The sequence below is a fragment of the Setaria italica genome, chromosome V (genome assembly GCF_000263155.2).
Source record: "Setaria italica strain Yugu1 chromosome V, Setaria_italica_v2.0, whole genome shotgun sequence".
NCBI classification, from domain to species: Eukaryota; Viridiplantae; Streptophyta; class Magnoliopsida; order Poales; family Poaceae; genus Setaria; species Setaria italica.
This window is the reverse complement of record NC_028454.1, coordinates 42790106-42805675: the sequence shown is the minus strand read 5'-3', so window position 1 is coordinate 42805675 and position 15570 is coordinate 42790106. Positions and strand designations below refer to the sequence as shown.

Below are 15570 nucleotides of genomic sequence, written 5' to 3'. Positions count from 1 at the left end.
TAGACGAAATCAAAAACTAATTGCACAGTTTGGTTGTACTTTGCGAGACGAATCTTTTAAGCCTAATTAGTCAATATTTGGACAATAATTTACAAATACAAACGAAACGCTACAATATGCTATAGTGCTGGCACAGTGATTTTGGAAGGCCCTAGCAATGCTCCGTGTTCTAGCAAAAAAAGGCACCAGAGTCCATCGCCACATCAGTTTCGGTGCAAAAGTGAGAGAGCGATCAAAAGTGCGTATATATATCCAGTGCGCAATGGTCACACGTTCAGTGCATTCATTTCAGGCTATCAGCATTTGCGGCTACCAGCAGCAGCAGTTCAGTGTCATGCACTTCTTGTGTATCCATCGAAATCTCTTCCTGTCGTCGCCATCCAAGTCACTTAGTTACCCGGGTGGAGAAACCAAAGCATAGCCCAAAGATTTATAAACAATATAGCAGTCTCTTGTTGGGTATAATTAGCGGCGAGGTGCAGGTTCAAGAAGGCCCGTGGCGTCATAGTCTCCGGAAGGTCGGAGATGGATGCCGAGCTGGGCGAGGACGTGGTCACGGAGATCCTCGCGAGGCTGCCGGCCAGGTCGCTGGCGCGGTTCCAGTGCGTCTCCACCTCGTGGCGGCGCATCATCTCCAGCGACTACCTCCGCCGCATGCTGCCGCTCATCACGTCGGGGGTTCTCTACCACGACGGCCCCCGCGGCGGCGGCGATGACGGCGCGAGGCGGGCCTACACGTACGCTTGCGCGCCGGACGGCGGCGGCGTCGCGGAGGCCGGCGACATGGCCTTCTTCCCGCGGCACAACGCGTCGACCATCATCGACGGCTGCAACGGCCTGCTGCTCTACTACGCGTCGCGCCCGGCGGCGTTCCACGTCGTGAACCCGACCACGCGGCGGTGGGCGGCGCTGCCGGCACCGCGCGCCAGGACGCTGCTCTCTGTGCTGGCGTTCGACCCCTGCGCCTCGCCGCACTACAAGGTGGTTTGCTTCACGGGCTGGCTGCCCCGGGGCGCGACCATCGAGGTGTTCGACTCCGAGCGCGGCGCGTGGCGGGACCACGAGGTCGACTTCGGGATCGACACCGACGCCATGTCGGCCACCATGCACTACTCCGGCGGCGCGCTCCACGTGCTGGCATACTCGGGGCACGTCGTCCGCCTCGACCTGGGCACCATGGCGTGCGCGGTCACCGCGCTCCCGGCGCCCGTCAGCTGCCGGGCGCGCGCCGGGCACTGCCGGGGCCGCCTCCGGTTCGCGTCCAGCGACGGCACGCGCCTCAGGATCTGGGAGCTCGAGGACGCCGACGCGGGGGACTGGGCGCTGAAGCACGAGATCGGGGTCAGTGACGTCGTCCCCGGCGGCTCGAGCCAGGCCATCACCTTCCTGTTCATGGCGTTCCACCCGGAGAGGGAGGTGGTGTACCTGTGGTCGCCGTGGAAGCTGCTGGCGTTCGACTTGGTCGAGAAGCGCGTCGAGGAGGAGTGGGCGTTCGGGTCGGATAAAGAAGGCGCGCATCTCATTCAGATCTGGTTGTTTCCATTCTCGCGCCACTTGGCCAACGCCCTGGCCTGACTTGGCTTGCCGACGCGCTGAAAACGGCCATGGGGGAACCGGGGAAGATTGGAAGAATGTGACTGCGTCCAAGTGTGCAGGAAGGTAAAAGAACAAAGAAAAAAAACTAAGGGGGTGTTTGGGAGGAGGGGGCTAAATTTTAGCCCCCATCCTATCGAATGTTTGGACACTAATTAGGAGTATTAAATCTAGACTAATTACAAAATTAATTACACAACCCCTAGGCTAAATCGCGAGACGAATCTATTAAGCCTAATTAGGTCATGATTTGACAATGTGGTGCTACAGTAACCATTCACTAATGATGGATTAATTAGGCTTAATAGATTCGTCTCGCGATTTAGCCTAGGGGTTCTGCAATTAGTTTTGTAATTAGCTTATGTTTAGTCCTCCTAATGAGTATCCGAACATCCGATATGACAGGGCTAAAGTTTAGCCCACTCCTCCCAAACACCCCCTAAATACAGTGAAACTGAAAATATCTGTAATACATGTCGTTTTCACCTATAACAGTGTGTAAGCTTGGCATTGTTTGTATCTTAATTTTCTAGTACTGTTTTATGAATACATGTGGTTCAAGTTGATTTGAAAAGGAAAAGGACTGAAGGAAGATGCACTGGTGATATCAACTGTACTTGGTTTGTGACAGCTTACCACGTTTGCTTAAGTTCAGATACTCACGCCACCCGATTCTGGTTTCGAATATTGGTGAATCTATTCGACTTTTGTTTATACCGTCAAATTAGATTGTTTGTTTAGTTTGGAGTTGTACAATCCGAATAATCAGGAAAGCAGCGTTATACGCGGCGAGTTGACTGAAAATTCTGCTAACTACATATGCAGGTGGTGACACAAATGGATAATACCTAGTAGGTCACTTTGTGTGGAGTGGTGACACAAATTCTGATAACTTGGTTATTTTGGATACTTCACTCGTGCGGAGTGGGAGCCTTCCCGCCTGATCTCAGCATCTGTCTGAGCAGGACTCCATCGACTCCATATAGGCGCCCCTGGTGCCTGTAACTTTGCTTTCTTCTTATCAATATATGCCGGCAAGTTGTCCGGGTCTTTTGAAAACAGAAAATGATGGTTATGGATCTCCAGAGAGTGACAATATTGGAGGTTTGTAGTGAAATGAAAGCAATGCCTGCTGTCAACACTGACTCCGGTCTCCAGTGCCGGTAAAAAAAAGGACGAGGTTGACAATGGTTGACCTCTAGCTGAACTGGACACTTGATTCAACAAACTGATTGAATAAAAAAAATCGGCAATTTATCGATGAGATACTAACAAGGACTAAAATCAAAATTTCCAGGCGTTAAAATTCTTGTTTACACCATTTTAATATCAGCTTTGATTATATGTGATTTGAGTTAGGCCCCCTTTGGCAGGGTTTCGGGAGGTGCTTCTCCACCGGCTCCACCCAAAACCATACCAAAAGGTAGGAGAGCAAACGGCTTCAACGATGAAACCCTTAAAACCCACTGAGATGAGCCATTCCACGGAGCGGGAGCCCAAAAATGCGGCTCCCCGCGGCTCCTCCCTGTTTTTGCCATCCCTGTCCCTCGGGAAGGCCCGCAGGCAGAGCAAGGACGGCGCCAGGCAGCCAGCAGTGGGAGGCGGGGACAGCGTGAAGAAGCTGGCAGCGGGGGTGAGGAAGGACAGCGGTGAGAGTGCGGTGAAGATGTAGCACGACGGGGGAGGCAACAGGACGGAGGCAAATCTAATCCCCGCACACCTGGAGTAGCGATGGCAGCTGCCATGGGCGTGTGGTCTACCGGCCCGGCGTTGGGACGCGGCCTGCCCTCCACCTCAGACACTGTGGCCTTGTTTAGTTGGGGAATTTGGGAGGTGCCAAATTACTGTTACAGCACTGTAGCACACTGTAGCGTTTCGTTTGTATTTGTGAATTATTGTCCAAATATTGACTAATTAGGCTCAAAAGATTCGTCTCGCAAAGTACAACAAAACTGTGCAATTAGTTTTTAATTTCATCTACATTTAGTACTCTATGCATGTACCGCAAGTTTGATGTGATGGGGAATCTTCTTTTTGCATAGTGTCAAAGTTGGGAGTTGGGAGTAACTAAACATGGCCTGTCATAGCAGAAGCAAGTTGCAGCGCAGCAGTAGAGACGGCGGAGGCCTGGGTATCAATGGGCGGCAGGTAGAAAAGACAGGAAGGAAAGGAGCGGCCGAACGGATAAGGTCACAGGAAGAACGAATTACCGGTGGTAGAAAAGAGAGGAAAAAACAAAAAAATAATAGGTGTGTAAAAAAGAGAGAAGAATCAGATAATAAGTGAAGTGAAGGGGTAAGAAGCAAAAGAAATGGGAATGAAAAAAATAGTAAGGGTATAATATAATGATTGGTTAATATATACTTCTATTCATTAATATTTTTATCACATACAAAACTCAAATTATAAACAAGAGAGAAATCAAGACTATTTTGGATATTTGACATCTTTCCTCCATTCATGAAAAATAAAAGAAGCCGTTTAGCAAAACGTTTTTCAAAACGACTTCACTCCATCAGAACGTCAGAGAAGCTGCTTCACCAGAAGAGCCACTGCCGTAGCCGTTTCAACCACAGCCGCAATCCTGCCAAACGAGCTCTTGCTTTGATTAAGAAAAATGCTGGAAGCAAGTTGCACCGGAGATGTCAAAGGATACCCAATACAGTGTGTGACAGGCTGACAGCTAACCACTTGTACTTATAGTTTAGTGCGCTTCGTTGCAAATCATGCGTCCCATTTCCTCTTCGGCTGATTTTTCACGCTATCCAACTTGTGCTTTATCCCATTGAATTAGAACATGCCGAATTTGTTTAGCCTTCAGAGAACTGCACACTGAAAATAAGCAGATTGTTGTTACTGTTGTGATGGAGGCCTGGAGTTGATTGATTGACGTATTGCTGCGGTAATGACAATGATGCCTCCTGTTGATGACAACGTTTCTACAATGAAGGGGGTTACTGAGTGCCACTCGTTTAACAAATTGGTTCAAATAAATACTCGGCATTTATCTGTGAGATACTTACAAGAACTGAAATCTCAGGGTTGCCTGTTCAGAGAATTTTTCAGGCAATACCACTTTGATCGCAGGGGACAGGGTTAAAGAGCCTAAACCATGTTCTGAGGCATATGAAAGAGCCTAACCTAACCTATACACAATGTGCCGTGCAATCAAAATCCACTCCGCTCTCTTGCCCTTTCGTTCTACCGGGGCATGGTGTTCGGGTACAGCCCGCGGATGTACTGCGGCATGAAGTCGTGCCGCGTCAGGATTCCCACCACCGGCGGCCTCTGCACACGCGAAAATCGCAGCTCGTGTCATGTCAAATGCGAAACCGCGGAGCTTTTTATGGACGATGCGATGTGAAAGTTGTGAACTGATCACTTACCCCCTGCGTCCTCGGCACGACGCACATGTGGCGGAGGCCGAGGCCGCGGAACAGCACGGCCGCCTTCGCTAGCGACATGTTCTCCACCACGGTGTACGGCGACCGGTTGGTGATGGGGTGGAGGTCCACGTACATGTCCATCTCCTCCTCCGTCAGGTCCAGGTCATCCACCTTGAGGCCCTTGCCTGACCCGGCCTTGGCGAAGTCGAACGGCGCGAGCGTGCGGAACACCTCGGTGGCGCCGGTCGTGACGCAGCGCCTGGTAAAGATCCGCCCCTGCAGCAGCACAAGCAGGTGGGAGCGCAGCACCAGGCCGCACAGCTCCGGCGCCGGCGCGAACGGCTGGTCCTCGATCACGGGGAACCCGTTGTGGCCCGTGTGCCGGAGCGTGTCGACGATGGCGCCGACGCGCTCGACGCTGGAGAAGGTGATGAGCGGGCCTGACACGACGTCGCCGGCCACCAGGCTCCGCATGCACGGCTCCGCGTGCACCTCCAGGTAGGGGAGCCCCTTCATGCGCACCATCTGCTCGTACACCCCCTTGTTGAAGCAGTCCGCCAGCGTCTTGGCGATGAGCAGCACGAGCATGATGAGCGGCAGCAGGTGGAGGTCGTTGGTCAGCTCCAGGAGGATGACGCACACGGACACCGTCATCCGCATGGTCCCGCCGAGTAAGGATGCCGCGCCAAGCAGCGCGAAGAGCCCCGTGTCGAGGCCGCTGATGGAGCCGAGCAGCGAACCGAGCAGACGGCCAAACGAGGCGCCAGCGAGGATGACGGGAATGAAGAGCCCTGACGGCACCGCCACGCCATAGGTGAGGATGCCTAGAGTGTAGACGGTGGTGAAGAAGGTCAGGAGCGTGGACACACCGAACTCTCTGTCGGTTCCCGCACTGAAAAGGTTGCGGATGGCATCGTCATTGGTGTTGAAGAAGAGGGATGCCAGCGCATTGTAGTGTCCGGCCGGGCACTGGAAGCTCTTGAAGTTGCCGGAGCGGCCAATGGTCGGGCACTTTCCAGCGAGCTCGGGCGGGCAGGGGGTGCACGACGTGAGCCAAGGCAAGCCGAAGGTGCAGCACGAGGTGATCACTGAGATGGTAATGGTCAAGATGATCTTGGAGCGCGGACCCTTCCTGCAAATATAAACGCTCAGTGCTCAGTGGCCTATGAAAATGTTTTAGAGCTAGAGACTCCGATGACACTTACTCGTTGAGGAGGTTATAAATGTGAAGGATCCGGTCAACGAGGTAGTTGAAAAGAGCACCAAGCAGCCCGCCCAGGATACCAAGCAACATGACTGCGCCCAGGTCCGTTGCAGTGTACGTGGCTTGCCGTGAACTGAGATCGAACATGATCAGCCCTCCTTTGCCAAACAAGCCACAATGGCCACCACGGCAGTAGCTGATTAGGCCGCGCAACACCATTGCCACCACAGCCGTCGTGGAGAACGTCCTCCAGAGAAGCGAGCTCCGCCACCTGACAGATTATTGCAATAGTAGGATCACTCATGTCAGTAACAAAATGCCCGCTTCTAAAAAAATGTCAGCAACAAGATGTGATTGCATGATGTATGGTGTGTTTTGGATGCTCCATCCATATTGTTTCAGTTTTGAGGAATTACCATGATGTAACTTCTTCAAGCGCAAAGAGCACGCCGCCAACCGGGGCACGGAAGGCTGCTGCCACGCCAGCTGCAGCTCCACAGGTGATGAGATCCCTGCGGTCCAGATCATTCTTGAAATACCTGATCCAGTTCCAGGTGAGGCCATACTTCCGTGACCCACCTTGCGCAAGCAAGGAGGCAACACAAGCACCAGTATGCACCATTGGCCCTTCCTTGCCCAGCACAAACCCAGCAGACACCCCTAGTACTGAGCCAAAAATCTGCATTTGCGGTCAGACAGTACAATCAGATCTAAATCACAACATCAATGTCACAATAACATAAGGATCACAGCTTGAGGGCACCACCTTCACCAAGAGGGTACTAGGCGCTAAGATCGAGTGCGCATCAATGCCATTCAGATAGGCCTTCACCTCAGGGATGCCAGAACCTGCTGCTGCTGGGGCAATATAAGCGCACAATGCAGCAGCGGCAGCAGCCAGCATTGTATTGCAACTGATGTATACTACAAAAGCCGCCATGTACCTGAAGCTCCAAGCAATGTTAAGCAAAGAAGAATACAGTGGCAATTGAAACTTTTAAGCTCAATGTTGACAGCGTTGTAAGATCTGTACCGGTTGTGGAGCATGAGATTGCTCGTGAGGAGCAGCTTGAACCCAGCGATGTTTTCAACAGCAATGTTATTGAAGAATCCTACTAGGGCAACCACTAAACCCACAATGAGGGCCAGGGTCCATTTAAGGACCTGGTATTGGAAGATCTGAAGTTTGCCTCTTGATCGCCAGTCTTGATTGTACACCTCATTCTCCACAACTCTGAAATTACCAGTAAAATAAGGCAAGAAAATGCATAAATAAATTTGATTCTAACCTGCTGAGTTCTGACATTACTTCCTAGGATCAAAATCCTGTCAAGTTCATTGCTAGTAGGGAAATCTTTTGTAATGTGACTTCATTTTTTTTAAGTATCGAGCTCTTATTTCATACATTGGATCAACAATCAATCAAATAGCATATTCACTAAAAAAGATCAAATAGGATCTCGATTTCTGTACAAGTCCAAAGCAAAAGCTAAAAAGGAAAAAAAATGATTTTCGTTCAAGAAAAATCCTGGCAACTTACAAATTAAGAGCAAACATGAGTGCATTCATGTAGCTTGTTTAAAGGCATAATTATCTAAGTTTTCCAGACTGACCAGCATTTAAGTTACAGCCATGACACCGAATTCCACTACAATAAACTCAATTGTGGTGTAGTCGTAGTAAAGATATGTGAGAAATAAATAAATTATGTGGAAGCACAAGTTACTCGTAATCAAGGCTCTCAATGGGGCAGGTGTTGGCGCCGACGACGGCCATCTGCGAAGTCGTGTTCGCGCAGCGCTTGTGAAGCAGTGGCCGATCCAGCGTGCCAGCCGCCTCCTGGACGTCCTTTTCCCATTTCACCGACCTCGTCGACACTGGAGTTGCCATGGGCGTCGCCACCGGCGTGGAGGTGGAGCTCTCGGCTCCGCCCAAGCCATTTTCTTTTGTAGCCATGGCCATGGTTTCCTGCTTTCACTTGTACGGAGGTAGATTTCCTTCACAATGCTTCTTCTGGTAATCAAGGAGGTCGTGAGTTATTCATACATCATACTGCAATAAACAAAGAGGCTGTTTATGCGTGTAGATCAATTACTGAAACATGATGTGGAAGTCATTCAGAAACAGCGTGGCACAATTTGGCGCCTTTGACGACACTGGAAACATGTTGTGTGTGTTTTTTTTCAGAAAATATGAAGAAGAAAAGAGAAGAACATTTGCATGCTCCTGTCAGATGGCAATCCTAACCGCATCTCTGTTTTTTTTTTTCTCCCTGTTCAGATTCATCGAGCATGCACCTCTCAGATGGCCGTAATGCGCCAATGATGCACGGCTCACGCTATCATCAGTTCGTGACTAAAATTGAGTCATTGCATTGGCTACTCTCGGATCAGATTAAGAAACAATTTGCATTGACGATTAACGACCAATGCAATCTATCCATTCATGTGGAATATATAGAATACTGCTGCATAGATTACACGTCCCGGTGTACGTCAGCATTGAACTTCAATCGAGAGAAGCGGTATCCATCGATCGATCGGAACTTACCGGAACACCTCCGCATCCAATAATCCTGGCCTCCTCGCCGTCCTCCCGACCGAGGCCAACCCGCCGCCTCGTTAGCCCGATCGATCCCAAACGTATCAGCGTCCGCCCGCGCCAGCCGGAGGAGCGAGGCGCGCGGTGAGAGTGCCGGGAATTGCAAGGCAAGGGTGATTTGGTGGTGGCGAGGCGCGCGGAGGAGACGCCGAGACGGCGGCAAGTTTGCAGCAGCCCAGGTAGGAGGGGCCCCTCGCCTCCGTTTAAATCCGACGGTGATCGGCGCGGGGGCGTGCGGGAGTCTGCGAGTCCGGCACGTTGGATCGCGTCACGCCGAGGAAACCGTTCGGGAGTTCAGTCGTCCTATGGCCTCCGGTGCAGCTACGACTAAGATTATCCACTTGATTTTGAGAAAAAAGCAGCGTCCTGTTTATATACTACTACCGGATATATCTTATCTAGAATAATGGATCACACCTTGATCCACATTGACAGTACTACCCTGCACCAACAGATTCTGCAACGTTGTTGGATCTGCAACAACAGATTCTACAACACCGATCCCGGCCGAGGTCCCGCTGCGAAACTGGGCCCTGTGACGCCGTCTGTCGTAGCAAGTGGGCCGTTGCTGATTCAATCCCCCCGGCCGGTCCGTCCTGCCTGGGGCCGCACACTATTAGGGGGGGAAGGTATGGGCTAAATTTTAGCCCATGTCACAGGTTTGGACACTAATTAGAAGTATTAAACATAGGCTAATTATAAAATTAATTACACAACCTCTAGGTTAAATCGCGAGACGAATCTATTAAGACTAATTAGTTCATGATTTAACAATGTGATGGTACAGTAACCATTCGCTAATGATGGATTAATTAGGCTTAATAGATTCGTCTCACGATTTAGCTTAGAAGTTCTGCTATTAATTTTATAATTAGCTCATATTTAATCTTCCTAATTAGTATCCGAACTAATGTGACAGGGCTAAATTTTAACCCGTGCTATCTAAACACTCCCCAGGCTCTTTGGGAACCGGAACCCCGAGGGGATCCCGTCGTATCCCCGAGGCTGGAAGCCCGCGCGGAGAACTGGCCACGGGCGAATTTACCCCGTCGTTTGGGAGAACACGAGACGGGGGCGCCTGACCCGATCCGCGAGTTTTCCGCGTGCCGAGCCCTCCCCACCTCGAGGGTCCGGCCGCCTCTTCCCCGCGGCTCCCCGAGCGACGCAGCGCCGTCGCCCGTGCGGCTCCCCCTCCCTGCGCCTCGCCGTCGCTGCTCCTCGTCGCCTCCCCGTCGCCTCCCCGTCCTCCCCGTCGCCTCCCCGCCGCCTCCCCGTCGCCTCTCCATCTCCGTGCCGGCTCGATCTCCACCACTGCTCCGTGACTGCCCCGCCTTGCCTCGTCCCAAGACCCGGTGAGCCCTTCCTCTCTCCTCCTTGTCCTCCCCAGATCGAGCTCCTGCTACTTGGATCGAGCCCTTCCTCTCTCCGTGACTGCTTGTGCTTTTTTTACAGATAGATGTGTGTTAGATGTTTTTAAGTTCTTCCTTCGGTTCATCTTATTTCTAGATCCCTAGAACTGGTAATGCTTTCGTCTTAGGCGCTAACTAGTTCATTACGGTTTACTCTTAGCGATACCTACAGATTATAGAGATGCATCACTGTAAAAAATGGAATCCTATACTAATGTCTGCACTCTTTGGAAAGCTTTGACTTTGTTCTAGTTATTTAGCTTCAGTGCTTAATTGCTTGTCATTCTTCCTGGAATGAAAAATATCATGCTGTTGTCTCTTATAAATCTTGATGAGGTTCATCAGTGTTTTGGATGAGGTTCTTGCTAGCCTGATGAGAGAAAAAAAATCCTGATGTTACACATACACATGACTGGTAGAATAGACATTGCACTGCAATGTTCTTATTGGAATCTGGAAGTTAGGTTTGGATTGTTCTTGTTATTTATGTTCAGTGCATAATTGCTTGTCATTCTTGCTGTAAGGGGAAAAAATCTTGTTGTTTCTCTCTTGTAAAAGTACTAGATTTGGATGAGGTTCCAATCCATTACTAGCTGTTCTTGCCAACCAGATAAAAAATAAAGCCATGTGTAATGTTTTAAGCTTCAGTACATTTTTTTTGTGTTCTCATTTCCTTCCACTCATTCTTGGTAGATAAACTGTAGACATTTGTTGTGGCGTATTATTAGATATTCAGGTCTTTTGATGCAGTGCAGAATAAAACAAATATGATTACTGAATAAAACTACAAATGCAAGGTTGCTGATCTTTGTTCTTGGAACTAATTTCATGTTTATGGAATCTATGAGTTTTATGTCATTGTTTTTGAGTCACCCTGTGATGTGCTAACTTCATTAGCTGTGTTATTCTGTGACTTTCAACATCTAAGATGCGTTTAATACTGGCGATTCTGTCCCTAAGAAAGAAGATCTACATGATTAATGGAATACAACCACCACTTGGAGCACAACCTTATCTGAACCATTCTTGTTGGAGCAGTTCTTCATTTTGTTTGTTGTGTGCGGTGTGCTTCCTCGAATAGAGCCTTACTCATGTGCTGTCTGATTTTTTTTCCTTAAGGCTGCTATAATTTATCAAATCTTGTTAAAAGATGTAGAAGCACTGCAGTTTAATAAATCTGATCTCAACTGTTAAGTAGCGAAGACCAGAGATTTCTGTATCTCTGAAATTACAATGTCTTATTGTTCTCTCTGATATCCTTCAACTTACAATTCTTAATTGGATTATATCCGTTAGCATTTGCTTGACATGGTTGAACGCCTTTTGAGTGCATTAAATCCATGGTTATCAATACTATGTGGAAATCCAAGAATAAAGCTATTTCTTTTGCAACATTAGATGTAGCTAAGCCTCCATATAACAATGAATCCTGAACCTATGATCTATTTGGCTTGAATCAGCCTGTAGAACTATGATCTGTTTGCCATATTAAGTCACTGTTCTTCTGAGGTCAAAATGCTATTCTGAACCTACGATCTGTTTGCCATCTTTTTGATCCTGAACCAAAATGCTAGCTTATATCATATATTCTTGCAAGTATTCCAGTTTTCATAACCTGTGAGCTTTTTCTTTTTTTTTTCTAGACCATATGCATTTGAGTGACATAGTTTACTTGCCTTACCATATACATACATATAGATAATGGAATCTTGGGAGGATGAAGTTAGGAGATTCATGCTAGAGGAGGAAGAAGAGGATGACGAGCTATTCCTAGTTATGGTCCCCGCGCTTCAGCAGTGTCTATATGAGGAGAAAAGGCCGGAGCACACCTCAACTGAAGGGCACCACTTGTTTCACTGTTTGCAGTCTACACTACACAGCATTTAAAATACTCAAATCATCACAAGATTCCTCCATGAAGCTATTTGGAGAAAAAAGAAACTGAAGGGCACCACTTCAAAATGGAGATATGAATAACACCAGATGCCCTTCATAAACCATAGACAGGACCTAAAAGTCTAAAACGAATGTAATATAGGTATATGCAAGAAACAGTATCAGGGATACAACCCAGTGTCACAAACATCTATGTATTCCATTAAAAAGACATCACCATGACTCACATGAAAAGGATACTATCAATAAGCACCCACCCCCACCCCCTACAACACAGTAGACACATGTACCATTCTACACAATACCACTCGCTGCTGCTCACAGTAGTTACCTATCGAGGAAATCAAACCTTATTAGCAATAGAGAATGGAACAGTAATCAAACAGCCAGTTTTAACCAATCATAGATAAAGTATGAACTGCTTCGGCCTTCAACTACTACACATGAAAACCTCCAATTGGAACACCAATGTTAACAAATGGACAAATAAAAATATAATACTACCTCCGATTCATTATATTTGACATTTCATACAGTGATTTTAGCCTGCAAGTAGTTCTATTTGGCTATCGGGAACGTCAAATAAAAAGAATCGGAGGTAGTAACATGATACCAAATAACTAGCGCAGACAGCTTACAGACAATTGCTGCTACATGTGACAAGTTCTGACCACGGCTATGCTCCTATTGCCTACTACCGTACACACTCTTTCTTGCATCACAGAAGACATTATTCCTTCCCCATAACATTGAACAAAGCTTCTGAATTCCGAAGATAAATGAAGGTTTTTGAGCTACATTATGACCTCCAGTGTCCATTGATCTTGTCAAGCAGATTCCACACACTTCTCCACAAATGCACTAACTTCAAAGTAGAATTTCAAGGAGCAACTGCAAATCGGTTTTAACGGGTGGAGCGCCAGACTAGAGAACCGGTGCCTCTGTCACGACAAGGAGCTTGTCAGGTCACCAGTGCAGGGGAAGTGCAATGCCCTCACTACAATCTGCAGGCCTTTTCAAGGACTAATTCCTTGAAGCACCCTCTGACAGCACGAGCAACAGTGGCGATCAGGACTATTCCATCGAACAAATTGATGGTGACGAAGACTTTGAAGAAGTCCTTCAGAAATCAGAATTTCTGGTTTTCCTACCGTTGAAACCTCGGAAGCCTCGATCATCCTCTGCAATGGACGCGGGCGTGACGAGAAGAGAAAAACCAAAAACAGACTTCATGCCGGGATCAACGGACACCGTTCGCGACCTCTGTCAGGTGACTAATCGGCACCTGATCACGTGCGCCACAAACTTTCAATCCGTCACGCACGCTAACCTCGTAGGGAGCACGTGCTGAAACCGAGGGCCCTCAAAATTCACCAATCCCAACCTCGAACGACCGCGACCCCGAACGCAAATCCAGACCGCCGCCAGATGCAAAGGCGAAACAGAGCCACCAGCACGGTGGGAACAGAGCATAAACCGAAAGGAAAACTCTAAACCGGCGATCAGAAAAAACAACCCAACAATCGAGCGCTGCGCGCGAGCATTGGTCCGCCACAGGATCAGGAATAGCGCGAATGCGAGGAATCGCTCACCTCGATTGCGCCGGCGGCGGGGGCGGCGGGAACAGATAAGCCGAGGTGGGGGGGGGGGGCGAGAGTGCCCCAAGCTGCCTTCCGACACCACAGTGGCGGTGCGTCGGCACCGGGGTCGCGCGTATGGGGCCGCGGGGGAGGACCAGCAGGAGGAGGCGGCGGTTGCGACGGTGGATATCGTCGCCGACGAGCTCGCCGCCTTGGGCGTCGGCTGCGCTGGTTGAAGGGGCGAAGAGAATCTCCTTTTGGGGTTTTCTCAAGGTTTGGTTCTTGCCTTCTCGAGGTTTGCGTGCCTGCAGTGCGGCGTAGTAGTAGCTAGAGGGCCCTAGGTATTTCCCCTCGTGGAATCGCGGCACGACTCGACTGTCGACTCGCGTATATACTCCTGCTAGTGGAAGCCAAGGAGCGGGGAAGGGGGGAGCGGCAAGCGTGCCAGCGTCAACATGGGTCGGAGTAACGACGGCGGGCTGCCACTGCGGGTCGAGGCGTATGCCTTAGAAGATCCCGTGTGCTAAGAGGCACCGTCCCTTTATGCTGATCGAGGGCCGCGATAAGTCCACGTCAACCGTCAACCGCTCTGCCCGTGTGCTAAGAGTATGCCTTAGCATATGGAAGCTTTCTTTGCGAAAAGATCATTTGTGAGTCTGATGCAATGTGAGGCGTTCGTTCATTTTACGTGCTAGCGGTTGCAGTAATGTAATATTTTTGGTGCTATATAAACACAATGACCTAGTAACACTTAAGATTTAGTCGCATCTTTTCATTGAATAACATTTAAACCGTTGTTGATCTTTCTATATATACATTGTCATTGATAAAATTCAATTGCCATATATCCTGTAAATAATTAAAAAAAATGGCATACGCAAACCGGAAAGTCCGTACATCTTGACAAGAAAGGGAGAAATCACTAATTTGAGAACTACTGTGAGCAGCAGCGAGTGGTATTGTGTAGAATGGAACATGTGTCTATTGTGTTGTAGGGGGTGGGGGTGGGGGTGGGGTGCTTATTGATAGTAACCTTTTCCTGTGAGTCATGATGATGTCTTTTTAATGGAATACATAGATGTTTGTGACACTGGGCTGTATCCCTGATAGTGTTTCTTGCATATACCTATATTACATTCGTTTTAGACGTTTAGGTCCTGTCTATGGTTTATGAAGGGCATCTGGTGTTATTCATATCTCCATTTTGAAGTGGTGCCCTTCAGTTTCTTTTTTCTCCAAATAGTTTCATGGAGGAATCTTGTGATGATTTGAGAATTTTAAATGCTGTGCAGTGTAGACTGCAAACAGTGAAACAAATAGGATACTCTGCACACTTGCATTGCCAGAGTGAGGTTTCTCATTTAAGGGTAGGTCTATCATCATTTTAGAGTTTTACTTCTTTTGTGTTTTCTTTTTCATTAAAACTAATTATACTATGGATCGAAAGAACTGTATTTCAACTATCATATTCATTGCTATCTTGTACTTTTTTGCTGTTTACATTAACATTCTTGCTCTCTTATTCCTCCTGTTTGGTTTCTACTTCTGTCATCATGAATTATTTCCCATGTGACTGTTGTGCAGGATGGAGCTGAATCATGAACTTCCTAGAGCTATTCTTAATGCGATAACATTTGATCTCATGACTAGTACAGATATGGTATGCTTTTATTTTTGCATACCGCCCCCCCCCCCCCCCCCCCATCTTATGTTATCGCATTAAGAATAGCTCCAGGAAGTTCATGATTCAGCTCCATCCTGCACAAAAGTCACATGGGAAATAATTCATGATGACAGAAGTAGAAACCAAACAGGAGGAATAAGAGAGCAAGAATGTTAATTGAATCCGCTGAAAAGTACATGATTCCTTCCACTATGATAATCGACTTCCTACATCTTGT

General features: G+C 48.3%; 3 protein-coding genes across 7 annotated transcripts in view; 2 read left to right on the top strand and 1 right to left on the bottom strand.

The window, feature by feature from the left end:
- Positions 1 to 231: 231 nt before the first annotated feature.
- LOC101780023 (F-box protein At2g40910) lies at positions 232 to 1785 on the top strand. Its single transcript, XM_004970703.4, has one exon. It carries the CDS (start codon positions 526 to 528, stop codon positions 1573 to 1575), a length of 1050 nt encoding a protein of 349 aa, XP_004970760.1. The 5' UTR covers positions 232 to 525; the 3' UTR covers positions 1576 to 1785.
- A 2797-nt stretch (positions 1786 to 4582) lies between these two features.
- LOC101779625 (chloride channel protein CLC-c) lies at positions 4583 to 8145 on the bottom strand. Its single transcript, XM_004970702.2, has 7 exons — positions 7910 to 8145; positions 7217 to 7417; positions 6950 to 7127; positions 6600 to 6862; positions 6185 to 6454; positions 4980 to 6111; positions 4583 to 4881 (listed from the first exon to the last, which is right to left on the bottom strand). The coding sequence occupies exons 1-7, from the start codon at positions 8143 to 8145 to the stop codon at positions 4795 to 4797; spliced, it is 2367 nt and encodes a 788-aa protein (XP_004970759.1). The 3' UTR covers positions 4583 to 4794.
- Positions 8146 to 9874: 1729 nt separating this feature from the next.
- LOC101778151 (DNA-directed RNA polymerase IV subunit 1) overlaps positions 9875 to 15570 on the top strand; it is a 17775-nt gene continuing 12079 nt past the window's right edge. For 2 of the 5 annotated variants that reach the window (XM_022827041.1, XM_022827040.1), the window contains exons 1-2: positions 14699 to 15036; positions 15254 to 15329. In XM_022827041.1, the coding sequence (XP_022682776.1) occupies positions 15255 to 15329 (75 nt within the window). In that variant the 5' untranslated portion in view covers positions 14699 to 15036; position 15254. Of the gene's footprint in view, positions 10137 to 14698; positions 15037 to 15253; positions 15330 to 15570 lie in introns of those variants that run through there. The other 3 variants (XM_022827042.1, XM_012846322.2, XM_004970700.2) reach the window with 2 other exon arrangements.